General features: G+C 41.3%; 1 protein-coding gene across 1 annotated transcript; it reads right to left on the bottom strand.

Annotated features, from left to right (window-relative positions):
* Window positions 1-210: 210 nt before the first annotated feature.
* On the bottom strand, window positions 211-19,753 carry map1b (microtubule-associated protein 1B). Its single transcript, XM_085793072.1, has 7 exons — window positions 19,172-19,753; window positions 16,735-16,836; window positions 9,757-9,839; window positions 8,785-8,925; window positions 3,271-8,446; window positions 2,924-3,162; window positions 211-2,637 (listed from the first exon to the last, which is right to left on the bottom strand). The coding sequence occupies exons 1-7, from the start codon at window positions 19,353-19,355 to the stop codon at window positions 2,482-2,484; spliced, it is 6,081 nt and encodes a 2,026-aa protein (XP_085649198.1). The 5' UTR covers window positions 19,356-19,753; the 3' UTR covers window positions 211-2,481.
* Window positions 19,754-27,366: the final 7,613 nt, after the last annotated feature.

Below are 27,366 nucleotides of genomic sequence, written 5' to 3'. Positions count from 1 at the left end.
CAGAGAATACAAAGCAAACATAAGTACAGTTGTGTCAGTGACCACTAAACACATGTTAATCACCAAAATACCAACAGACAAGAGACATGAAGAGAAATGTTGACATGTCTTTCTCTGTTGGGGATTTTTAAAATGCAACATCCTTTCTAATTTATAATATATGATAATAAAACTTATCTCTATGAATAGTTTAGAAAAGAAAAACACAGATTTCTATTTTTCACAACAGATTTTATTGTGGTTTTTTGAATGTTTGTTCTTCAGTAGTAGTTCCTCTTACATCAGATTCGCCATATGGGTAGAGGAAATATTGCACACAAACATCAGAAAGCACTAAGGAATACTCACTTGAAACTAATTGCTATAGGTTATATATGAGTTTGGGAAAAAGGGGCAGAGAGGATGCATGTTCACAAGACAAATATACCACACAGCTGCAGACAAACATTATTAAAGTCCTCCCAAGAGAAAGATGAGGAGAAAAAGGCAGAGATAACTAGACAGTAAGAGAGAGATAGAGAGAGAGAGAGAGGGATAGAGGAAGTGTAGAGAAAGAAGACAGAGAAAAGAGAAATGTCAGGTCAAGAGAGATGTCAGTTCAGAGTTTGTAGGTTTGTTGTTGTATGACAGTGTGGTCATGTTAGTTTGAGGTTTCCGAGCAGGTAGAGTGGTGTATAGTGGTATCATGAACACCTGACATAATTTCAATAAGATCTGGTGAGTTTGGTGAGTTGATCTAATAACCCGAAGTATAGCAAAGTCTGTAATCGCTGTGTGTCGATTTGTTAAATATTTCTCCAGAAGCTGGCCTGTCAGTGTTAGTCTATGGCCTCTCTACTGTCAGTTTGGTGTGTGTCATGTTTGTGTTTAAAGTGTCTAGTTTTTGTTTTACATACTTTCATCTGAAACACACGAGTCACTCTCACTCCTCTCTGTGTGCTGCCCCTCTCAAGGCTTTGCCTCTCCTGGAAGCTGCTTCCTGTTCATCCTGGCTAAAGAGGTCTTAAACTCTTAAATGTCACAAGAAGTTTCCAGCCTCCCTAAATGCTCACATCAACCTGAAAATCTACACTGTGCTGCACCCAAAATCAGGTTTTACAGTCAGACAGTGCCATAAGCAACTGCTACTGTAATATACAATGTCATGGCACAACTTGCAGAAATCATAAAATGCTCCTCAGATTTTTTTATTCAGCCTATATAGCCCTGTTGGTCTTAATGCAAGTCTAAGCAAAATCCCCTAAAGAAGAGAGGAAGAAGAAAAAAATCCTAATACCTCATAACTCATGCATGTCTTTCAACCATTCCTTCTGCCACAAAGCTATTTATAATTATAGTACAATGCTTTAGAAAAACAAGACATTTTAAGGTTTATGAAAATATCCTGCTTCACCAGCTTTACATCGGGAAAAGGCTAGCTCCCCCATAGCTCAATGATTACATAAAAAACGGGTAATAGAAATAAGATCTGATTTTCCCTTTCTGAAATAACTTATAATCAGTAAAGAAAACAAAAACAAAAGGCAAGCCTCTAACAAGCATCAACATTGTGGAAAATGATACGATTTTACAGATGTGACGAAGGCAAGGGTAGAGCGCTCTGTGGCAACTTTCTGTTGCACAATGTAAAAGGCGATCTGGACAATCACATACAATAATTTAACATATAAATTAATATTCTTACATCAGCAGCAACATAAACCAGATGAAAGAAGAAGAAGAAAAAAGAAGTCAACATTAAATCGATTAAAACCCAGGCAACTTATAAACATATGAAACACTTCACAATGGTAGGGGCACTCTGTCTCGCCAGTGATGAATATGAAGTCAGACATCATCTTAATGCTAATCAGTATTGAGTATCCCTTCAAGTTAATTCATATTTTCCATCATTCAACTATGTAACCATTTAACAGTCCTTTTATTGATGACCTCCTCTGTGTAGAGTTTTCCTACTCATGCTAGTTGCACCAGTTCTTATACATTCATTTTGATTCCCTAAGGCAATGACAGAAAACATATTGTTTTATCCTTTGGTGTGGATAACAGCCATTATTTAAGAATATATACCACAGGCAGAGACTCCCTGACAGCCATTAGATTAATTAAAAGCTCTCATATATTTTAATCTTGGGATGCAGAAGAAACTGAGCACATCATTATTTGAGCTTTGCTAGAGTTAGTATAGTTGGACAATCATGGCATGGCTGGTTTCTCATTTCCTCCCAGAACCTTCCGTTTATACCTAAAAAAGGTGTAATACCTTATAAATAAAATGTTGTTCTTCAGCTAGTGTTAGTCCTCATTGCAGATGTTTGTTTTTTCAGGGTTTAGTACACAAGAACTACCATTTTAGCATCTAAGTGTTTAAGTGTCTGCTTACGTTTTATGCTACATGGATTTGTTATCCTCTACTATTAATGGTCCAACTCAGAATCAGTCACTAGGCCTCTTGATTCATATATCGCTTGTGGGACTGGCCTACATCTCTATCTTACAAGCCGGGAAGGACTCATCCTGCATGACGACAGTGCTGCTGCTGGCTAGGACCATGATGTTGAGCTCCTGCTGCTTGTCATGGGTCTCCTGGTACCACTCCCTCATCACATCAGTGTCATGGGTTGGAATCAGAGTGACCTGACATCAGAGGAGAGGGAGGTTTCTGAACTCATGCATTCAACCAAAAATATTTTGATCTGATTCTGGTACATGATACTGCAGTTGCATTGTGAATACAAATAAATTAGAAGACATTTTTAGCTAATTAATCTATTGAATATAACCTTTATACACCCAAACCCTTTTAGCACCTGCAAATGGAGATACTAATCCATAATATAATAAAAGCATTAACAAAAGCGTGAACATTTCAAATTAGAGCTTAAAATTTATTTTCTATGTCATATTAATACTCAAAACGTACCTGCATATTGTTTCCCCACTGGGCCTTTCCTTCCAGCAGAGCATCAAGAACAGCCCTACTAGGCTCCTGCGCTGTCTGATCATTGCCACTGACCACGTAATATGAGGAGCGCACTCGCTTGAAGAACTCGGCATCTACATTCTTGGCACTGCAGTGATTGGGGATGTAAACCAAATCCATGTACATAGGAGGACAGTTGGGCAGAGATGCTCCACCTGATGTCTTTCCACTGCCAGTGCCTAAAAGAGGCAAAAACATATGTTTTGTCAGATAATAGAAGAAAATATTAAGTAGTAAAATTATGTATTACTGTATAATGTATGATACAGTGAATACATTGCACATACCTGATGTGGCACTTTTCACACCTCTGGATGCAGATGTATTAGTTGCATTTTTGGCATCTTTCCCTTCTCCAATGCTCTTTTTTGGAGAGGCAGTCTTTGTGTCCTTGACTTTTGATAGAGCAGTCTTCCTGGCTGGTGATGATGACTTTTTGGAGAACTTTTTCTTCTTGAGTTTTTCTCCTCCATCTGTGTTAGCATTGTGGAGGTTTTCTTCAGCTTTTAGAGCCTCTGGGTCCACCATGCAGACATCATAGTGGCCTGAGGATGGAGCAGAGTCCCTGAGAGCCACAGGGGGAGGATCTGCATGCCTGTAGGTCAGGGTTCTGTCAGTGGGCAAAGTCTCAGAGTCGTCTTCAGAGTCAATGTTAGCATCTGCTGTAATGGAGGGGCACTCCTCTGTTCCTGGTGGAACATCTGAATCTGTCTGTGAGGGGACAGATTCACTGATGGATGTAGGTGGGGTCTCGTCACATTGCTTGGAGGGAAGTTTACCACCTGGAGGTGGTGGTCCTCCTCCTGACTTAGTCAGAGGCCTCTCTTCATCCATGGCATTCTGTTCATTAATGAAGTACTCTAATGGGTTAGGGTTGATGAAAGAAGGGGAGAGTTCTGTCTTGGGGTGACGGTACTCGCATGATGTGACTAGGCAGAGATCAACATCTGTCTTGGATGGAGCAGAGGGGCTCCTTCTTGTGGAGTCTGGGTCCCTGGAGCCACAAGCAGAGTTGCAGTTATACACATCAGAGAGAGGTAGATAGGATGGGGAGGGAAGTTTGGGGCTAACAGCGGGTTTTTCCACAAGTGTAAATTCCTCACATTTAAAGGGATTAGTCTCCTTCATTGGGGAAGGTTTCTCATCTTTTGAGAAGGCAAAAGACGATGATGGGGAAGTGGCTTTGGGAGGTGAGGGTGACTTGTCGTATTTCTCCTGTGTGTCAGATTTATTAGAAATGCTCTCCGCAGATGGTGAAATTGGGCTGGTGCTGTCTTTGGCTGGGGGACTTCCTAGCACAGGGGAGGGTTCGGTGGAATGTGGAGAGTGGGTGAGAGAAGATGCCTTGGGGGTGACTGGAGACTTATCTGTCTGCTCAGCCACATGTGGCATGTCTGTCATTTGGCATGGGGTTGTAACAGACGGAGTGGATTGGGATGCATCTGATGGGGTTGCAGAAGTGGCTCGGGCCGAATCAGTCTCTTCAAAAAGCAAAGGCTTCTCCACTGTGGGGCAAGGCTCTCCAGATGGTCTTACATCTGTCCCATCTGAGGGGCTGTAGTCAACCTCAGTTGGGCCATTCTCTGTAGCACGGGAGCTGCTTCCCAAAGATGGGTGCTCTGGGGATTGTTTACTAAAGTCCAGTGCTAAGGAATGGTCAGGAGACTCCTGACCGAATTCTATTGACATTGTAGAGTGCTCTGGGGATTTTGTATCCTGTGTTGGTATTCTGCTTTTTGACTTTGGTGAAATGTCCGGGGAGATGGACATGGGCCTGGGGCTATCCTCCTTGGATGGAGATCCCTCAGCCTCTTGGAAGGTGGTTGGGGTCTGAACCACTGAGACAGACAGTGAGTCATCTACTTCAGTTGAGTGAGGAGAACCTACCTCAGCATGAAGGGAAGGAGAGTCGGTGGTTGGCTCTGGCAGGGAGCTGGTGGCCAGGGAAGCTGTGGATGCTGATGCTAAGTGGGAAAATGTGTCTTCAGCTACTACTTCCTCCAGAGGGGTTCCTGACTTGTCTGATGTGGTACCCTCAGAGATGGACATTTTACTCTCTTCTTTGAATGCCGTAAAAGGATTGGTGTCTGATTCATGTCTGGTCAGTGGTGCTGAGGATAAGACTGACTGACCGTTTTCTTCAGTTTTCTTCTGATCTACATCAAACAATAACTCATCCTTCTTTGTTGGGGAATCAGCTTCAGTTGGAGTTGGACTTTTTGGAGGGGACATTGCCCTCTCTACGGGGGAACACTTTTCTTGTTCTGGTTCTTCAGGCTCTGGGGTAACTCTGTTGGAGGTATCCTCTTTATCACTCGTGACCTCTACAATTATTGGACCCTGTGCATCTGACACAGGTGGTAGACTTCCTGCTTTTTCATCTACTGGTGACTGATAATAGGGTGTGTGACCAGAAGACTGAGGAGAGTTGCCTCCTTCCAGTGTTTTGTCATCTGGGCTGATAGAGGCATCCACTCTTGCTTTGTTGTACCCTGCCAGTGTGGAGGAAAGCTCTATTGGAGCAGCAAACAGTGATGGAGATTCAGACAAATCCTTGCGGTCAACTGAGGGAGAACGAATAAGGGGTGATGTTGTGGAGGTTAAATCTAGTCTGGCTGAGTCTGCACTGTACTTCTCACAAGACTCTTGAGCTGAGTCAACCCCTTCAGCCTTCCCTGAAGCTGAAGATGTAAAATCCTTGCAGAATTTATCTTCCTCTAGTGGTGAAGGTGGAGATATGGTGGAGGCAGAGTGGGTGTAGTCCTGGCCTTCCGTGGCATCACTGTGAGAGCGTTCTAACGCTGGCATATCCTGAAGAGGAGAAAGCTTCTTCCTATCATACTCTACAGCTGCTGTTGTCTCGAACCTGTCATTGTCCTGTGGAGGAGATTCAGTCTCATCATTGATGGTTTCGTCACTCATCATGTCCCTAGGAGTCAACATCTCATCCATGGGAGTAGGCACACTGGAGATCTCAATGATGGACTGAGTGTAGCCCGAAGTGACAGTGTATTCTTCTGGGGCTTCATCCCGGTTCTCATCATCTGAGGCTGTGGAGCTCTCAAAGCCAACAGGCAGCCTTTCATCATGGATAGATGCAGCTGGAGAAACAGGTGAGGACACTTTGGGTGATGCCGACACAATCACATTCTGTTTCTCTGTTTGTCTTTCAATTCTGAGTTGATCTTCTAGGTTCTTATCAGTTACAACATTGTTGTCTTTAACACCTTCTTCTGGTTTGACTTCTGGTTTGACTTCATCATGTCTGGCTAAGTGTTCATCTTCACTGGGAGTAAGCTTGTCTTTATCTGTTTCCATTCTCTGTGGTTCATAAACTTCCTCTGTCTCCCCCTTCTCCTCATAATCTCCGCCCTCAGATGCCTCTTCCATTACAGTGCCCTCATCTTCAAACTTCTCACTTGCACTTCCATTGAGTTTTCCTTTGAGAACTTGTTCATCAGGCGTTATTCCACTGTCTCCTTCAGCCTCTGTTGTGGCGATACCCTCATCCACAGATTCTAATGCCTCAGGTGACTCTTTGGTCTGTACAATTTCTTCACGGTGTATCATCACAGCCTCTTCCTGATTTTGTTGCACTGTTGCATCATCCTCCACCAACTCCTCAGCTTTGAGCTCCTCAAAGTCTCTAGTTAGGTCCTCTGGTGAGGACATCAGAGATCTTACTGCTTCGGCTTCTTCGACAACAGCAGCAACACTGGCTGCAAGTTTGCTGCTATCCACCTTTGTCTCTTTCTTTGTGACCTTTGGCTTTCCTTTTAACTTTGATAGTGTCCCTGTATCTTTCCTTGAGGCATCATCTTTTTTCATGGGTTTTGGTTTTGGTGCTAGAGTCTTTTCTTCGCTGGTCTTTTTTATGTCTTTAGAGGGCTTTTTGACATCTTTCTTCATCTCTTTCTTATCCTCTTTCTTCTCCTTCATGGGTGAGTCTCTCCTGATGTCCTTCTTTATAATTTTCTTAGCCTCCTCTTTTTTATTTTCTTGTTTGAGTATATCATCTTTCTTTGCTACTTCTTTTGCTACCCTTTTCTTCTCCACAGACATTTTGGTCTCCCTCTTAATGATCTTTTCCTTTTCTGCTTTGGGTTTTATTTCAGACTTCTTTTTTTCTGGAGTTGCAGTTTGTACCGTTTGGTCTGGCTTTGTTTTTGACTCTTTCTCAGGTGCCTTTGCTTTTTTTACCAAGACCTTTTCTTTTTTCTCTGTCTTTTGTGTTTTTTCATGAGCTGATTCTGCCTCTGCCTTCGCCTTTTCAGGTGTTTCCTCCTTTGATTCCTTCCTTATGCTCTTGCTTGGTGATGGCTTTGGGGTAGACTTTAGACTCTCTTTGCTGTCTGTTCTGTGTTTCATCTTGGCTTGCTTTAGTGTTGGTGTTGACGGCACATTAGAGGACAATATTTTTTGAGTGACAACCGACTGCTTCAAGAAGTCTAAGTGCTTTAGCTTTTCTAAACCTTCAAAGATGTGCTGCTGGGTTGCATTTCCAGGAAAGAGAACACGCACAACCTTATCTAAGGGATTTGCAGGATGCCACACAATGAGAGAAGAGATAGATGTCAAGTAAGAGACAGGGAACTCAGACTCTTTTCCATTTGGCAGCAGAATAGAAGCTGTGTCTTTTTCACTTCCGGTCCATTGCTTCATGAAGTGTTGCATCTCCTTGCTATTCTTTGATGGATTGAGCACATACATCTCAAGCTTTCCGACGCCCATCTTCTGAAAGAGTATGATTGGTTCTATAGTGTTTCCCACAGGTCTGTGCAAAGGCTCCATCCTCAAATTTAGCTTGGTGAGGAACTGCTGAGTGAATGCTGCCTCTTCAACATTCTTCCGTACTCTGAAATTAGGTTCAGGGTTATCCAGGTTTTCAGGAAGATTCACAAACACAACACCAATATCTGGGGAAATCATGTTTTTCACCCAGTCACTGTTGGCTGTCGAACCCTGTGACTGTTCCTCCTCAAGTTCTGCAATCTTTCTCTGCAGCATGCTATTGATGCCTGGCAGGTTGTCATCGCCGATGTGCGTCAGGAGGATGGAGTCCACCCGGTCCAGATGTCTCACCAGCTTCCAGAAGCATGACCTCCTGTCTGAGCCACCATTAATGAGCATGTTGAAGCCATTTACGGCAAACAGAGCAGAGTCACCGTGGCCACCAGGGAAAATGTAACAGCATGGTTTGGAGAGTTTCAGGAATCCACCTGAGGTTGGTGGCTCTAACATGTCAAAAGGAGATGGGATCTCCACTGATTCAGATAAATACTCTGTGAACTCTGACAGGCCCTCCATTTCAGGGAGAATGAGAGTGGAGTTTAGTTTCATGTTAATGAAGTCCTGCAGGTTGTGTTTGTCCAAGTTTGAGTTTTTCCAGTCGCCTTGTTCAGGGCAGAAGAGTGTAAGGTTGGCTTTGTTTGCTGGGTGAATGGTGCTGAGCAATTCACCAATCTAGGCATGAGAAAATTAAGCAACTTAATTTCTAGTAAACCACAATCAATCAAATTAACAAAAGAATGCTCTGCAATCACAGCTTTAGCATGTGTACACACTCACAATTCCTTCTATTGTCTATTATGTAATGCTATTTATTCAAATTACCTTGAAAAACAAGAAATGTAATATTTTAAGCAATGATGTGAAACAGCTAGATGGAAAAGAGTTAAGATTTTGCTTCACCATTTCACTCTTTTCATAACAACATCTGCCTCTAAACCTTTGGGAATAATAACATAACTACATTACAAGGTCATTCATGTACTTAGATTTATTCCTCTTATTTTGCTCACCTCTTGGTCGGTGAATATGTCTATGAAATTGAAGAAAGAGAAGGATCCAGATTGAAGAATAAGCTCCCCAGTGTTTTCAGAGCATTGCCCAGAGAGAACTAGCAGCTTGTGTCTTGCAGTGTCTGAGATCATCAAACGCACCTGGAAATTAAAAGAAGAAAATGATAATGTTTCCTATGATAGTTTTAAAAGCAGATGGGAAATAGTGAAAGAAGATACCATACAAATGAGGTACCCTCATATCTCTGACTACAGAGACAGGAAATAAAAACCCCTACTGCTGCAGCAATCAGCTTAATCATTTAGTGTATTTGAAATATCACCAGTGTCATGTTACCCACATCTATTAACTAATTAGCTGACTTGCTGTCCACTCTGCTAAGTTTCCTGTCATCCCTTCTATCTCTTTGCCTGTCCGTCTCTACGTTGGTCTTTTTTTTCTACTTCAGCAACATCAGCTGTTCTGGGCGGCTGGCCAGGTCAATCCTGCTGTGCTATGAGATATTATTAATGCACGGTTTGACTGCAGACATGGCCAGAGGCTGGACACAACACTGAAAAGGAGCACTGACACAGGAGAAAAACTTGTGTCATCCGTGCTCCCGATCTTCCTATTTCTGTCGTCCCATCAAAATGTTAAAAAAAAGGCTTCAATAAAATAACAAAGGTCAAAATTCAGCATTTGTTATTTTAGCTGTAAACAAGACATTAGTCTTGTCCCTTGAGCTACTGGTTACTCCTTTTCTTAAATTCCAATCAAGAGCTAAAAACGACAATTCATATTACCAGAGTGAATAATTGGCCATAAAGTGGTAAATAAATCGTAACAGTCAAGGTTAAATAATATAATCCCATTAAAACTTGCTTTATAGATGTATTCTTTCATGTATTTCTGAATTCATTTCATGGGAGAATAGAAGATGAACTACCAGGTTACAGAGAGAATAAAAAATATGTTCATCATCATTTTACCTCAGTACTGACAGCATCATCTGAAGGGTTGATGAGTACCACCGTCTCCAAGACATTACTTTTATGGTGAAGAATTCTCTGCCCTGCAGAAAGTAGAAAATGGTAGAAGATCAGTTTAAAAAAAAAAAAAGATCATAGTCACAAAATTAAATCACATAAAGATAAAGGATTATTTTTAATTTCATGTCTGGATATTATATTGTTGATATACTCACTTACTCTCTCACAAGGTAATTGCAAATAATTAAATGTGCTTCTTGGAATTAAAAACTGATATTAATCAAAAGCTATTTTCAGAATTTTCTCAGAAAAAAGCCCAAAGTGCCTCAGTTCCTGTTGCTTAGTAATTGAAATTTGCTGCTTTTCTTTATTTTAAAGTTAACTGAGTATCCCCAGGTTTTATACAAAAGGATATATGAGCCATGAGCTCAGAGTATTCTCTGACATTTTAAAGACTTGGTCAATTAATCAATCAGCAGATTAATTAAGAGTGGATATAATTCAGTCCATCCTGAACACAGACTACTGTGTCAACTTCAGTTGTATAAATGTACTAGATTACACATTGCTCCTTCCTTTATTTTGTAATATGATTTATGCCTAATATGTCCTTCAAACGCTGTAAGGCTCCACGATAGTGACAATTATCACTGATTGCAAAATCCTTATGAGTCTCGACTCCCCTGATTCCTATGAAGGGCAGTGCTCAAATTTTTCAACTAATTCATCACAGCAGATGATCTGACAGTTCCAATATGGCTGTGTAAATGTTAATGGTCTCTGTAGAGTAGAGCTCTTCATCACTTAGATGGATGAAATCTCTGGAGATGTCTCCTTATACTACACAGGCCACCACTGCTCTGCAGTAAAAGCTGTTTGGGATTAAATTCCTCTTTGTTATAAAACATCATGGTGCTGGGTTTTGGGATGATGACATGATATTGTTGTAGTGTCATTAAACAATAGCCTTATGTTAGTTGTAACATGTCTTATAGGACAAAACTTTGCAATGCATTATTGTTGCTTATTGTAGTAAAACCTAAATATATTCAGTTTGATTCAAGAAAAACAGACCTTTTTTTTAAATTAACAAACTGCAGGTATTTTCTTTTCAGTTTTGCAGATTCATTTTCAACTAATCAACTAGTTGTTTCACCTCTGCTTGATATCTCTAGTCAGCCTGAGTTGCCATGAGACGACCGACAACGGTGCCAATAACTGTTTGGTTTCTGTCAAATGGAGACTGAAATGTTGTGGTCTGCCATGAGCTGAAAGCAAACGGTGGAGAGTGACAGGCTCATAATCAATCATTCCTGGTTTTGGATGATTGATTATGATAATGGCTTTGATCTCACACTGTGTGTTTCTCTGTATTGGGGGTTATCCTCTGGCCGGGCTGGCCAGACACACACACACACACACGGGGTATCCCTGACATTATTATTCATCCTAACACGCCAGGCTTCAGTCACTCAGCCGCATGATCCGTCTTTGTTTGTTCTCCTTGTTCTCTCATTTCTTTTTAAACACAGAAATCAATGAATCGCCCAGAGACAATAGAAAAAAGACATCTTTTATTTTGTTAATGTGTATCAATTTCCTCTGGTAAAAGTATGGGAAATGCTGACAATAAGACACACAAGAGTATATGTTCTTATTGAAAGGGCATTGAGGTGTTGGAATATAAGCTTCAAATTGAGAAGTGCTCACTATTGAAGGCAGAGTGTGTCTCGTCCCTGGAGACGTGATACTGCAGCAATTTTCTGACTCCATACATATTTCATATAGCATCATAGAGCACATATCCATTAACCCTGCTACCTCCTCCCAAAGGGCTGCCACTCCATATGGAAAACTCTTTCATTCTCCGTTAATAGTGAGGCTCCTTCTATACCATATACGACTGTTAGTCACTAATAATCTGGGGAATTCACTGAAGGTAGAAATAATGACTCTGGGTTTAGTTATTTCCCAGGCACTTGGAAACCTTATAGCAGTTTCCATTTGCACTCCATTTGTTTTATGGAGCCAGTTGTCTGGAGGGACAAGTGCTGCGAGACTATAGTGCGACTTTAATTTGGAGCTTTCACATAAATTCAATATCTTGACACCTGTGATAATTTCTTTTTAATTTTACAATTTAACAAGCTTTCACAAACACAGGGGCCACATGATTTCTGTCTGTAGCTGTTATTGCCTCAAATATAAGTTAATGGAAAATAGAAATATTTAGCCTGTGAGTCTTCTTCTCTATTAAAGAAACAGCCGAAATACGTCCAGAAGTGAACATCCTGTTTGTGATTTAAGAAAAGACTGAAACATCGTCCCTTTATTTGACTTATATTAATACATTTTTTAGTAGGTCCATGCAATAGCCTGCTGCTCCCTGTGCACTTGCCCTTGGCCATAGTGTGAGGCAGAGATTGGTGTCTAATACCAGCATCATCTGAATCCCAGGTGACTCTGGCAGACCAGGATCTGCTCTGGAGAGGCAGCGGCAGTCATAACCTGACGACCAGAGCTCCTCTCAGAATGAATGACTGAGGAAACCATTGTCAGTGGTCTGTGAAATGAGAGGACATTCAATCATGAATGTCTGTTGTTCTTCCGGCTCGTAGCCACTGTACACAAGCTATATCTGTAATTGCAAATGTAATAGAAAAGCATCTTGTTTTTTCTTATCTGTGGGTAACGCCCTGCTGACTGGCCTTTTATGTGATGAAACATGAAAGCACAGTGGTTCCTTACACATTAAGAACTAGTGAAGCAAAAGGAAGACACCATCACCACCACCACCACCATCATCACAATCATCCTGCTAAATTGCTCTATGTATAAGCTTACATGTCAAAAGAGATGACAGATTGTGCATTGGAGCTTGCCTGACACTGACAATTACCTTGATCGATAGAAAAATCCTTAATGCCCAGCGCAGCTCTGTCTCAGCGGGAGCCGAGGTAATGTGACATGCATCGATGAGCATTCTCCTTCTGGCTGAATAGAAAGTGCAAGACTGGTATAGGCTGTCTGCCACAGACAGAACCAGGCGGCAGGGGGAACATCAATGTGGATGGCACCGCACCAAAAATAGATCAGTGGAACAACTAAATTCAGCGCCTCCTTTCCTTTTGCACGACAGAAAATCCCTTTACACGTAGGGATTATAATTTTTTATCTCATCAGGTGGATTCCCTGCGGTCGTCGTTGTCAGCACCTTTCTCGTTTACTGTCGTTTCCTTTTTCCACCACAACCGAACGAATGACCCCAGTGACTTTCAGCAGCAAAGATGCAGGGCCCCCAGAGCACAGCTTTCAATGTCACTCGCTCCCGTGTCCCCACACAACTGGACCGAAAAGAGACCGTAGCATACGTAACATGTCTGGGCAGTGGGCACAGAGCTAATGGCGCTGGCACTGCTGTTATGTCTGCTGAGTTACAGAGCAGTCAATCACCTGTGTTTAGTATTGATGCCGATCGATGACATTTTCATTTAACCCCACTTTGAATGACAGCGTGGAGGAGAAAAAAAGACAATAATCACTACAGGATAAAGTCTTTGTCTTTCTCAATTCTCATGAACACGAGGAGGAAGTGGAGCTTAATTGACACGTGACTGATGAATCAATCAGCTGATTTGCAGTCAGGTGCAGATTGGCAACAGGATAACATGTATTTGTGAAAAAACATGTTGAGAATATCAAGATATTTATCAACACAAGGTCAACGAAGTAGTATTGATTATGAGCTGCAGTATTGTCTACAACGATCTGATAAACGACGGACTTGAATGGTTCTGTGGTTCAGAAACGGCCTTTTAACTCTCCAGCTGCTTTTTTTAGGCTTCAGTGCTTGGAAATCTATATGTAAGCAGACGTATCATATGTCCATCAGAGACACACTGGGGGTCTCCTGTCTGGCCCCCTCATTTTTTCCCCTCCTCTTTCATCCTCCTCCTCCTTCTCGCTGTGGGGTCCAGACTTCCTCTGCTCTATGATAGTGTGATGGATGGCCAGTCATCTATCAAGCAGACAGATAATTGCACTCGTCCACCTCAGTGCATTACCGCCTGCTGGTTTGTGTTTGCCTGTAAGCACTGATCCCTAAACTCAGCGTACACATAATTCCGTTTATCTAACAAAGAAATTATACCTCACCTGAAGTCAGCAGATGAGATAATTGACATTTTCACAGGCTTAAATTAATGTTTCACATTTTGGGAAATAGGCATTTTCATTTTCTTGACAAGGGTTCGACGTGATGATTGATACTCACGTCACTGCAGCTAATGTTTATAATAAATCTCATTCTTATTCTTATTCTAGTCTACAATACAATAATGTATGTGTACAGATTTGTGCAATTGATATTTCTGCTTGTATTGAACACAATGATACAACATACTAATTGATTATCTTTAAAGGTGCTGGTGGGTTGTAGGTATTTTGTTACTTTAGCCAGTTCTCCCCGTTTATGCTAAGCTAAGTGTAAGATAGGCTATGCTAACTGCTGGCTGTAGCGTCATAACTGAAGTTGATATACGAGAGTGGTATTGATCTAATATCTAATATGTAACTTTTGGCAAGAAAGCAAATCATATACTTGCTCATTTGGTGTTTCATACTGAGGTGTCAGGATAATTCAGCACTTTCTGACTTACAGTAAAAAGAACAGCCCTGACTCAGTGCAAGGTTGCTGTCTTTTTTTTTGTGTGAACATAAAAGCCCTGTCGTCGTCAGAGCAGATATGAAGAGTTTTCCAGGAAGCCCTTCATAAAGCAGTTCAAGTATTAAAAGTTCAAAATACAATGAAAATCCTTCCCCAGAGAGAGAGAGGGAGGGAGACGAGGCAAAAGCCTGAGGCATACAACTATAAGAGAAGATATAAGAGCTTTACTCTTATACACCATCGACTCTTTGGCTTTATTATTTCTGCGTTTCTGTCTCTTGTCTGTGCTGCAGCTTTTTTTAACACTCATCTATCTTATCTACAACCTATTTTTTCCCTCCTAACCCGCTGTATGCTTTCCTCTGTCCTGCTTCATCATCCTCACCCCCTCCCTTGTTTGCCTTCCCCTCGTTCTCTGTCTTTTTCCCCCCTCACCCTCTCCTCTTCCACGAGGCCTCTCTCTGTTCTGTTCTCCTCCCTCCTGTATTTTTCGCGGACAGACACTTGCCACTGGGGATTCTCCTCTGCTAATTACTCCCAAATCAACTGTGCATCTCGCGCTGAGGTTGCAAGGCAACAGCACACAGGAGGAGGAAGAACGGGGGAGAGAGAGAATAATGGAGGACGGGAAATTGGCACAAACAAGGTGGGATGAAAGGGGTCGGGGATTTTTAAGTCCCTTTTGAATGCAATCGCACATAAATCGCGATGTTTCAGCAACCAGCCCCCCCCTTCCAAAGTGTGTTTTACCTCTGTGAGGGCCTATAATGAGATTTTGATATAGGAATATTATTGGATTAAAATGAATTAATTGATTTACTCTCCAGCCGCAATCAATCTATTGTGAAGTATATGAAGCCCTGCTGGTCACATCCAATATGGAGCAGAGCCAAGCAGAGGCTTTCACCGCTGCTGACTCTGTCAAGGCCATACTGCCCACTGACAGACCACATGTCCTGACACCCAGGATCTGCCCCCCCAGCCCCCAATCCTCCCTTAATGGAGCCACTCCCTCACCTTGCAAACGATACGGATATAAAAACACCATGCCAACAAAATGCTGAGAGGAGTATAAGTATCAAGGGATAGGTAATAAAATCCTTGACTGCAGGGAAGTTATCGCTGACTGTGAAATGGCAGTTTGCTGGTGAAACGGTGCAGCGGTGGAGTGTAACTAAGTACATTTACCTGTACTTGAGTAAAATACTATAACCATTACCTGCAATCGAGTTCACTCCTGTTACAGGTTACTTTGCATACAGTATTTTCGCAGATTTTAAAATGGCAACTGTGACTATTTGTAAGGTGCTATTTGTGTAAGTGTTCTCTGCTGCTTAGTCATAATGTTGGTGGTGACTCTGAGCTTCAGCAATTGTAGCAAATGTATGTGCAAGATAAGAGCTTATATTGTAATACGCCCTCTGAGCAGGGCCGTGTCTTTAAGGCGGATGGGAGGCTGCAGTGAGTCTCTATTGTAAAGTGATTAGACATGCCGGGGCTAGCAGGTTTAGCGTGCTAACTTCAGTAGAAGAAAAGACAGGATGGAGACAAGTGATAACAATGGTGTTTCTTTTCTACTACAGGAGACGGTGAGTGAAGGAACGAGGTTTGATGCTGCAGCGTTTCTTCTTGACTGGTGAGTTAATGCTAACACTGAGCATGTAGCAATGAAAACTTACAAAGAGCTCTTTTTTAATCTGGAAAATGAAATGCAGCTTTCTATGAACACTGAAAAGACCCAGAAGGAGCAGTTCAGCGAAATTCAAGTGCTTTATTTTTAATCTGTGTGAAACGTATTGGGACCACACTGCAAAATAATGTTTAGGGGATTTAGTGACAGACAAAGATGTGTTTTTAAGGGTTTAGACCTTTACCCATCACTTGATTAAGTATTTAACCAACTTCATACTAAACATAATAATGTAGGTACATTTGGTTAATAATATTTAGACGCTTTTGGATGCAGGACAAGTATTTTTTTTATATATATATATATATCCCAATGATTGGGATTTTATTTAGATATGCTCACTTTCCCTTACTGATTAAACTGGCTTTACTAAACCAAGTTTAATTTTTAAATGGTCTTGTCTAATTTACCCAGATTAAGTCATTTTAAACCTTGTTTTACTCAACTGTGATTAGAGGTCATTTTAGATAATGATCTCGTTCGTTAATCTTAATCTGCATAGATCTTCCATCACTGGGAAAGAGTTTATATAAACTTAAGTTATTATGAATGTATTTAAGGCATTCTCAGACTGCCATAGTAAGACATCATCAGCAGAAATGTCTTTTATTTCCAGTTTTACCTCTGACGTCTGCAGAGAATCGTGCTGAGTGTCTGGAGACAAACAACTTGAGTTCCTGGTCCAGGTTACAGTCAATAAGGTTGGTGTCCCATGAGCGGATCCCTGCGAGGTAAAAACAAACAAACAAACACACATCAACATCAACAAGAAAATACGGAGAGCGAGAAGAAGCAGAAGGAAGGAAGGAAGCCAGGTACAGTATCAGTAGAGAAAAACCTGCTGCCTGGAAATGAATCAATACAGTCGACACTGCAGAGGGAACTTGGCAACAGGTCTAACAAAAGTCTCATCCTCACCCACACATCAATTTCACTGATGCTTTACCTCCAGTTCATTGGAAAATCTTGGAGTGAACATGTATAGACTAGTTACCGGTTTGGCACGAGAAAAGAAATCTATAATAGGAAATATCTATAGCCCGGCCTCTCTCTGAGTTTAGCCATGGGCCAGGCGCGCTGGTAGCCTCCACCGAGCTGAGTCATGGTGGCATCATCCACTCTCCATGATTACGCAGACTGGAGGAACTAATGACGGCCTCTGCAAAGTTAGGCGATGACATGAATAAGTGGGAATGAAGGGAAAATAACCCTGAACGGAGAATTACGTCTTCTTCTCTGCACATAAAAGATAAACATTTCACCCAAGGGGGTAAAACCTGAAACGAAGGGTGTGGCACTCGTGGCTGGTTGATTGACGGTGGTGAATATGATGAATGTTTCTCTTTGTCCAATCAATCAGTCAGTGCAGGAACAAGCTGCATAATAATAACACATTGTAATAGGACTTTTAACCCACTTTCATTTTCAGCTAACATGGATGAGAAGCTAAATTATTAAATAAAACGTTACCTAACTGAGTAAACTATCTATGAACAGCCACTTGATGAACCTTGTGGTCAGTCTAGACAGAGTAAATCATCATCAGACTCAGGTTATATTGCCTATATACGAACAAAAACCCCACTGACTGTTAATTTAATGGGGGAAATAACCTGGACTGTGGCTCCAACAGGTTGATCTCCAGTTGGTGGATGTTTCTAAAAGGAAGTGGTGGGCTACACCAAAACAAACAGTCCTATACCTGTCAATTACAGAAGCATTATGACCTTTAACAAAGCTCACATATGATTTAAGCTTGTTTTTGTCAGTGTATAGCAACATGAAGGTAAATATAAATCTATTTTCTCCTTAGAAGCTTGATTCATTTTATGTATATTTAGAAACAGTTGCTTAATTTTACACCCTCACTATAACTGCGCCATATTCTCATCGCCCCTGTTTCCTGTCTCTCCCTCTCTCTCTCACACACACGCACATACACACACACACAACCAGAGCATCCAGGCCAGGGAGGCAGGCCACTACAGCAGCTGTTCGCGTTTCTTTCTTTTTCTTTTTTTCTTTCTTTTTCTTTTTTTAAAAAACGCCCTGCGCTCGCTTTGAAAATCGGTCCTTGTGGCTTTCCGTAGGGACCGCAGTGCGGACCGAGCCACGCCCACCAGCCGGTGTAGGATGAGAGCGCTGGATGCAGGACGATGCTGATGCTGATGCTGATGATGATGATGCTGATGGAGGACGGGGGTTTTATTTATTTACTGATCCGTGGTCGTGATCGTGATATAATCTCTTCAAAAATACACGATCACTGGTGACCAAATCTCCCCCACCGCAACACAAACAGAGGATGAGGAGGAGGGGAAACCTGTAACCTCATTGTCTCTGTGATTGGATGCGTGGGACCCTCCGCTCTCCTGAAACAAAAGCCTGACGCACCTGAATAAGAGAGAAAGACGCAGCTGCACCAGAAGCCAAGGAAACGCGATATGATGCATTGTTGACGCATAGTCCGAAATCAATGCTGAATCACGGGTTGTCAGCTTTATTAGAGGGAACCCACGTGTGTGGAGGATCACAACAACAGGGCCTGGTGGTGTTAATATGACAGAGGAGGAGGGGATGGGGGGGATAAAACAACCTTAATGAGCCAAAGACGAAGTGGGTAGGTGGGTGACAGGGAAGGCACCTGTGGGTGAAAAGATGTGTGACTGTTTGGCGACAGGCTGCTGCTGCTGCTGCTGCTGCTGCTGAGGCTCGTGTTACTGGGAGGGGCTGTATACAACAATCCTATTATCAACAACACCACTTATTCTTATGATACTAAGCCAATAATTAAGGGTTTGGATTTTGTTAATTAGCCCATTCATTCATTCATATGCGTAAAAAATAAATTTGCATAATCGCATCATGCGCAAAGTTCATCAGAACAAACAGGTGCATCGCATCGACTGCCCGCATTGGCTCGTATAAAGCTATAGCACAACTTCTAAAATACAGCCTACATCTGTTTAAGTTGTTAAGAAGATGTTAAGTTCAACACTCGGTGGCCTGCTATACACTCCCCCCTCCTCTCCTCTCCTCTCTGTGAATCCCCATCTTACCTTTCTCTATGTCCGCAATGGCACACTTTAGGTGATCCTCCGTTATGATCTCCCCGATCACCACCAGCAGGTAGAATTTGCCGTCGTTGAAGTGCTGCGAGGGGCCGGTGGATGTCGGAGATGCCCCGGTGTTGGTTTGACCGCCTAAAGTCTCCATATCCGCAGATTCAACCAGGGTGGCCATCCTGTCCTGTCCTGTCCTCTCGGTGTCTGTCTGTCGGTCTCTCTCCCAGTGTGTGTGCGCGCTTGCAGGATCCCCAAGCAGCTGCTGCCTCCTCCTCTCCCTTTATTCGCTGCAGAGCTCCGGAGCGATCTCCAGACATGCAAGTAGAGCCGCGATAGGAGTGGCCCTAGCTTTTTATATCAGCAGACATTGTGTCATATTCGGTAACCGGGGAGAGAAGAGGGCGCCGGGGTGGGCTTTTTTTTTTTTTTTTTTTTTCGCAAACTCACTCCGCAGCTGATGTCATCCGCAACGAATCAAACGCCTCCGGAAGTCACTGAGATTTGATGCTTTGTACTGTAGCTACATATTCATCAGTTACTTGTTACAAATACAAATGAGTCGTTGTGTTGTTCTCACACAAGCAACAGCTTTTAAACGTGGAGAAAATGCTGATCATTCACGAATGATTATAAAAGCTGGCATTAAATCTTTTTTAAAAAAATCCCCTTCAAAGCTTGATTTTTTTTTTTAAATTCTCTGTTAAAGATATGAAGAAGTCTATTAGTGTTCATGGAAACTTCGTAATAATAGGCCTGCAGGGATTTTAGACTAAATCAAAGACTGAAACACAGGCTTTAGGAGGAATAATGAATTAATTGAGAGAGTTAAATTATGGTTTAATTTTTCATGTAGGCTAAAACCAGCGAATTGAACTGTGTTATGAAGTTTTCTACTGCTTCGAATTAAAAATAAAGACAACACGACAAAGCAGGGGTTTCAAGAAATAAAGCAGCGCAAAAGATGCTGTTAAATTGTATAAATAATTATGTTTTTTTTAACAACTAAGAAAGCAGCAAACAGATTATTATGACCCACTGTTTCATTTCATTATCAGGCGACCTCTTGTGGCCATAGTAAGAATGACAATCAAATAGCTACATAGGATATTTGTTTGTTTCGTGGTTGAACCCAACAGTCGTTGCTGTTTTGTTTTTAATTTCACGTTTAGGCTAACCACTGCAACATCCAGTCTCTTCCTAAACCAAGTTGTTTTTGTCTCTAAACCCGACTAAACCATGGCTGTCCTACCAAGTTTTTACCAACAACAATTGCAGGTTGAACCAAATTTGCAGGTCAGTCCCTTTTGTTAGAGAATAATTTCACTTCCCTATAGGTAGTTTGTGTAGTTAAAGGGATAGTTCAACATTTTGGCAAATTGGCCCATTGCCATAATCGCTATAGTCATAGCAGTAGGTTCGTTACCTTTAATTGTAGGTGTAAGCTATTTTTAGTACAGCGGAGCGCAGCAGCAGGCTGCTCAGAGCTACGCTATGGAGGCTAAGGGAATTTCTTGGTTTCCTTCATTAAACTCATCAAATACAAAATCCCAAAACTCCACAGCGCTTTTGTAGACAAGTTGTGAGCTGCACAACCACCACGCTATGAGATAATGACGGAACGATACGAAACTGAGCCGTTTTCGAGGTAAATTCATACAAAACCGCTGATGCGCGTTGCGTTCAGGGACAGTTTTTCAGCAAGCAGTCTCCGTATTTACCCTGTATTTACCTCGAAAACGGCTCCGTTTCGTATCGTTCCGTCATTATCTCATAGCGTGGTGATTGTGCAGGTCACAACTTGTCTACAAAAGCGCTGTGGAGTTTTGGGATGTTGAATTTGATGAGTTTAATGAGGGAAACCAAGAAATTCCGTTAGCCTCCATAGCGTAGCTCTGAGCAGCCAGCTGCTGCGCTCCGCCGTACTGAAAATAGCTTACACCTACAATTAAAGGTAATGAACCTACTGCTATGACTATAGCGATTATGGCAATGGGCCAATTTGCCAAAATGTTGAACTATCCCTTTAATGGTCAATCCCTCTGTGTCATAGTGACTTTCTGTTAGATTACTGCTGGGGTCAGTTATCTGCCCTATTTTCTCTCTGAGGAACATGCCAAGGCCATGGTCCCTCTTTGGCGTCTTCAATCTCATTCAGTTAGGGCCATGAATAAAGCTTTATTTAATGTAGGCTAATACAATTGAATTTTTTAGTATTTCATCAACAGACAAAACTCTATCAGTGTCAGAAAATGGCCCCACACATTGTCCCTATGATGTTTTCAGTCTTTACTCATTTACCCACAAATGCATAAGTCTTTGGCCTCTAACCAGCGTCCAGAACCAGAAATGGACATGAATATGAATCTTTAATCTGACGCAGGTTGGTCCCTCACAGTTTAAACGGACACTTTTGAGAGATTCATTTTGGAAAAGAAAAAAGATAACACCTTTGATTGTGAAAAGTCTCTGACTAACAAGAAGCAAGTTTTCATATGGAGTAAATAACAGATCAGACAAGATGGGGTGGGTGTAGGGTGTTAAAGACGGGCAACTACAAATGAATAGGAAATGAAAGGAAGGCAGATCACAGGATTTGCAGTCAGTCATATTTTTAATACAAGGGAAATGCAGTGTGTGTGTGTGTGTGTGTGTAGTCTGTGTGGATGTTAAATAGAGTTGGCAGTGAATATTTAGCTATTCCATCTTCAGATAGGAATATTAAAGTTTTGACTTTCAGTCCGATCATTGATCCTTTCATTTGTTCTTTGCGTACGCTCTGATTCTGCTGTCATGTCAGACCCTGCTCTGGATTTTTGTTGTTTTGTTTTGTTAGTAAAAACGCTTTACTTTTTACATCTTGTGACAAAAATATGCTCAGATTTCCCGAGGAGAACAATCTAGCAGGTGTAAAGTACCCCTGAGTGAAAGCAGACAGACTCGAGAGCTGCGGTCGACTGCTGCAAGAACAACCGATTTTTGGCAGAGACACAACAAGATGCGTAGATACAAAAGGACATGCGCACACACACACATACACATACACAATTCTGACTTTCGTGCTGGAGTTCCCTCAGGAAAGCCTCATTGATGTGATTCACTCTCATGGATGGGGTCACTGCAGGTGTGTTATTAACTTTAAAAGGCTATCAGGAGCAGGAGTCCACTCAGCAGCTCCTCCGTGTGAATATTTCAGCGCCTTTGTGGCCTGGTGCGTCGGGGCTTGGTCATATTCTCCTCAGGCCATGGGAGGTCGTATCAAACATTCATCATACACAGCTGGGAAAGAAGGAAGGCATTAAAAATACAACAGGCTGCAACCAAAAGTCTCAGAGACACAGAGAAGGATGAGATGGACATATGTGTGTGTCCGTGTGTGGGTGTGTTTGTGTTTTTTGTCTTCATGGATAGGTCTGCAAGGATTTTGTTCGGACAGTGTTGTGTGTGTAGACAGGCGGTTCAAAAACACATGTGGAAGGATTTTAATAATTCAAAAACCTTAAACCCTTCTGGGTTTTACAAAACATCAAATCCTGTGATGCCTCAGGTCACTTATGAAAAACAACAAAGAAATGACACACACACACTGTATAATACACTGACTGAGACTGGAGGCCAAAGGGATTTATTCAGTAATATAAGGAAACAAAAGGGAGAGAAATACACATAGTAACAACAGTATTCTTTAACACCAAATAATATGAACTTTTAACAAAGTGTTGTTATATTACAGTGGACTGACTCAACATGAACATTCAGTTTTGTCTCTTTGTCTTTGTATTGCCTTGGAAATTCAACCATCGAAGTGTTGCTTAGCTCATAAATGCTGCAAATATTAAGTGTTAAACCTAATGTAATTAATGATCCAACTTGATTTGACATCTGCATTTGTTGATAAAGTGTCTCTAGACTCGGGCCCTTGATTGGTTCTTGTTTTACGTCATGTTGTAGATGTTAATAGCTGCTCGCGTCTTCTGTGGTGTTCCCCAAGGCTCAATATTAGGTCATCTTATATTTTAAATAATTTCACGAACATATTTTACTTCCATGTCATTTCATCTGGTTACATTACAACTAGACTGTGTTGTCAAAGCTGGTTTTATACTCATGTAGTGTTTACATTGAACCTGAAGTGGTGACATGCATGTTTCCAGAAGCTAAACCTTTTGTTGACGCACGCCTCCTCAAAAATGTCAGGGTTGTAAAGAGGACAGACATACAGTATATTCCTGTGGGGACAGCAAAGACTGTGATTGACTGCTGGTGTTTATTTTTAAATGTTTCTGAAGCTGACAAAGAGCAAAAAAAGAAAAAAAACTGCATGGTTGTAAATATAAACGTGCAATATATCAGAGCAACTCTCTCTGATGGGAAGCGAATGTGTCTTGCCCCATTTCACCTAGAATTGAATGAGAAGCAAAATCAGGTCTGACCGTGCCGTCATAGTGATTCACTGTGTCACAGAGTGGACACGACGGTGAGAAAATGCACCATTATTTTCTCCTGTTTTAGTGACACATATATAGAAAAACCATTTCCTCTATATACAGTCTCTATCACAGTGATTCACAACATAAATACTACAAACACATGGAATAATCATATTTTATTTGCCACCTACAGTTCCTCTGCAATCCAAATTAGGTTGACTCAGTCTTATTTGACCCCAACACATTTCTAGAGTTTGTCAGATGAGCACAGTAGATAACATTAAATCAATATTACAGATTTTGTAAAAGTAGTCCATGCTTTTATTCCCTATTTTTAGTTGTTATTCTCTTTGCTCTGGGCTCAAACAGCAGTGGTTATCGCGCCGGCCACTAGCTCATCAAAAAGAGCTAAGTCAGGGGAATCGGATCACATTGGCTTTAGATTGATTTTAAGATTTTGTTACTAAGTTTTAAGGCTTGCACAGTCAAGCACCTGCTTGAATTGTTAATGCCTTGTGAGCAGCAGTGCAGCCTGACATCCTGAGGCAGGCAGGGGTCTCCTGGTAGTCTCCTCTCTTGTCACAAAGGGCTAACGGAGCCTTTTTAGTTCATGCCCCTCACTTCAAAAAAACCTCATTTTTAATTCATCCCTTTATTTCATTCTCATTGTTGATACACTCCCTGTTTTATGATTGTATTCTTTGTTCTACTTTTAAAGAATTGTCATTATTCTATAGTATTTTTTTTTATTATTGTTTTTACTGGACATGCTTTGAATGAGAACAATAAATATCCCTAAATCCATTTGATTAATGTCAAGGACCTGTAAAGCAACATAATAGCATGTGATATGAAAGGGTTTGTGTTCATGATGTGTTGGCATGGAGACAACCATCTGCCCTGATTTGGCACGAAGCCACAATTAAGACCTTATTGCCATGGTGCTGCTGTTGGCACATTATGTCCATAATAGCACATATGTGCATACAGTTAACTATTATAATCATCATTATTATTATAAATTAAGTTTCCTAATTAAAAAATTAAATATCCCATGCACTGTAATTGCTACAAAATCGCAGTGGACCTTGAGCATAGCAGCTGAAATGAAAAACATTTTATTTACAGTAGGTGTCTCAGCATCCACCAGCAGTGACACAGCCAACAGGCGCCATGTGGTTGACTAAACTAAAACTGTTCACCTTGAGGAAGGTCGATTCACTGTTCATGGTAATATTACATTGATTAATGAATATTTTTTCTTTTAGGGAAGGAAATTTAGATTGGGAATCGATTGGTGAGATCACTTTCTACTCCACTATATTTATTTATCTGTTATAATCAGTTACAATGCAGATTTAGTTTTCTGTGAATTACAATCTGAGAGCAGACACACGGGTATTTGTGCTGTAAAATTCAGTGGAAAACATGCAACACAAATGTAATGAACCTGAAATAAGAGCAGGTTTTCTAGGTTTTTGTATTGATTAATGAGGAGAGGTCTTGAAACAAGCACAATGACAAAATATAATCCTAGACGGGGACTCACAGGTGCACAGACTGAAATCCATCGTGAGGAGTCCCTACCTCTTCCCTGCTTGGTATCTCTGTGGTATTTCTCTGGGCCAGTTGGCACCCTGCTGAGCTGACAACACCAATGTGTCACTGTAGCCTGTATGAGTGTGTTTGTGTGAGTGTGTATGTGTGTGTTTGTGTGTGAGTGCGTGGGTGGGTGTCTGGACATACAATTGACTGAGAGAGAGACAGAGACGGGGAAGCAGAGGGGAAGTGAGGCAGAGTGTTCAATCAATCACAGTTCATATGAGCACACTGGGAGTTTTTACACGCTCAGTTATGACACTATATAGAATGATACACAGGAGTAGATTTATTTGTATATGTATACTATATTTAATCTGGATTTATATTTAGGTTTATCATCTATTGAGATACACCTTTAATTGATTCCTCCTCTGTCCTGCATGTGATCTGTGATCTGAGAATATTTTAAAATGCCAGGCAGAAAATAACAATGTCTGACCTGTTTTTCTGGATGCGACACACAAAGACAAGCTAACTGTGTGCACAGCAGTGGTGTGTCTGCGTATGTGTATATGTGTGTGTGTGTGTGTGTGTGTGTGTGTGTGTGTGTGTGTGTGTGGCTGTCTGAACCAGCTGAACCCTGTTGTGTCTGAGTCGGATGAACTCGGAGAACACGGCTGCCTGTTGTAGACGGTTAACCAGAAGCCGAATTTAGGATTGGTAACCTTGCTATAGTAGCACGGCTGTGGGGATGTTGGTAAAGCCACTGTCTGGGTCCAGACGATAAATATTATAACAATCATGGGATGGATTGCCATACTTTTTCATGTACGCCAGGAAATTAATCCAAATGACTGTGATGATCCCTCAGGGCCTCTATAAGATCAACAGTTGTAGGATTGAGTGATACATCTATATCTACAGTACATCTATACTCTGCTGCCACAAATCTTAGATCAGACATGCACGGTTTCCGGTGGATGTATCCACATTACTTTTATGATCTTCTGAGTTTTAATGCCACAGTGAGGTTGGTGTGAAATGTATTAACATTTTAACAACTATGGGTAGCTGATATTGACATTTAGCTCAAAGCAGCACTATGTTTATATAATCACAGAGCATGGCTGCAAAAAAAATAGGTGAAAGTAGCAGACAAAAAGACAGACATTTCTATTAAAGTTCACCACATTTGATAGAAGGAGCTTTCAGTTCAGAATAAAGCTTTGCCATATAGTCTGGCACTACCAGGGGAAGAAAGACCAAGTCAATACCTTCCCTCTATAACCATCTAATCCACACTCTACTAAGTGATATCCTGCTGAGACTGAGAAAGGAAGGGTGTTTCTGGCTGTAGTGAGGTTAGATTGCTTTTTTGTAACGATCCCAGGAGAGATTAGCTCTTTTAAGGAGAGAGGTTTCACAACTAAGATAAAAAAAAACAAAGCAAACGTACATTGCAGTGGAGACGCGCTGGTGCAAAATTGCAGATGATGCAGCAAAAGTATCAGGGAGTAATATTTCCTAATGTCACCTGTTTGGTTTTAGTGTCAGCTGCTCAGCATCTTGTAGATGACAGTGCAGGAGAGGTTTTGCTTCAAGTTGGACTGAGAGCTCCCTCTTGTGGTGATTGTATGACACAGATAAAGGACTCACTGTAGTGTTCACTTGCACAGGAAAATGACAATAAATAATAAATAATATACCTTGAAATTTCTTTTGGTTATTTCTTGCAGAATATAAAAAAACATTTGGAACTTGTTTCAAACAGTCGTGTTTGTATAAAAAGAGTATTCACAAAAGTATTCACAGAGGCATTTCTAATTGGTGGTAAAATACTGTTTACAAAAATAAAAGCTGCTTATACTCTCACACAATGAAATACTCAAAAATAAGTTAAGGTCTAGTGTTGAAAATGCCGCTTTTAAAGGGACTATTTGTACATTTTCTTGCTGGTAGATGCAGCCATTTTTGTTGAGGTGCTAATACATCCTTTGTGCAGTGCTTTGTCAGGGCAGATTGCAAGTTACAGTGACTTGCTATCAGACAGTGACTTGCAGGTTATTATGCTAGCGTCAGAAGAAGTTGTCAAGAAAAGGATCTAGGTTTAGATGCTGAAATCAATATGTTTATGCTCATGTTAACTATGTAGCAACAGGAAAACTTACAGATCCCCATTGAAACAACAGCATCTGTTCCATTATGGAAAATATGGTTTCA

Source organism: Trachurus japonicus, chromosome 12 (genome assembly GCF_045865225.1).
Source record: "Trachurus japonicus isolate A0001 chromosome 12, Traja_1.0".
Lineage (NCBI taxonomy): Eukaryota > Metazoa > Chordata > Actinopteri > Carangiformes > Carangidae > Trachurus > Trachurus japonicus.
Note: the sequence above shows the minus strand (reverse complement) of the source record. Positions and strands in the feature narration are given on the sequence as shown.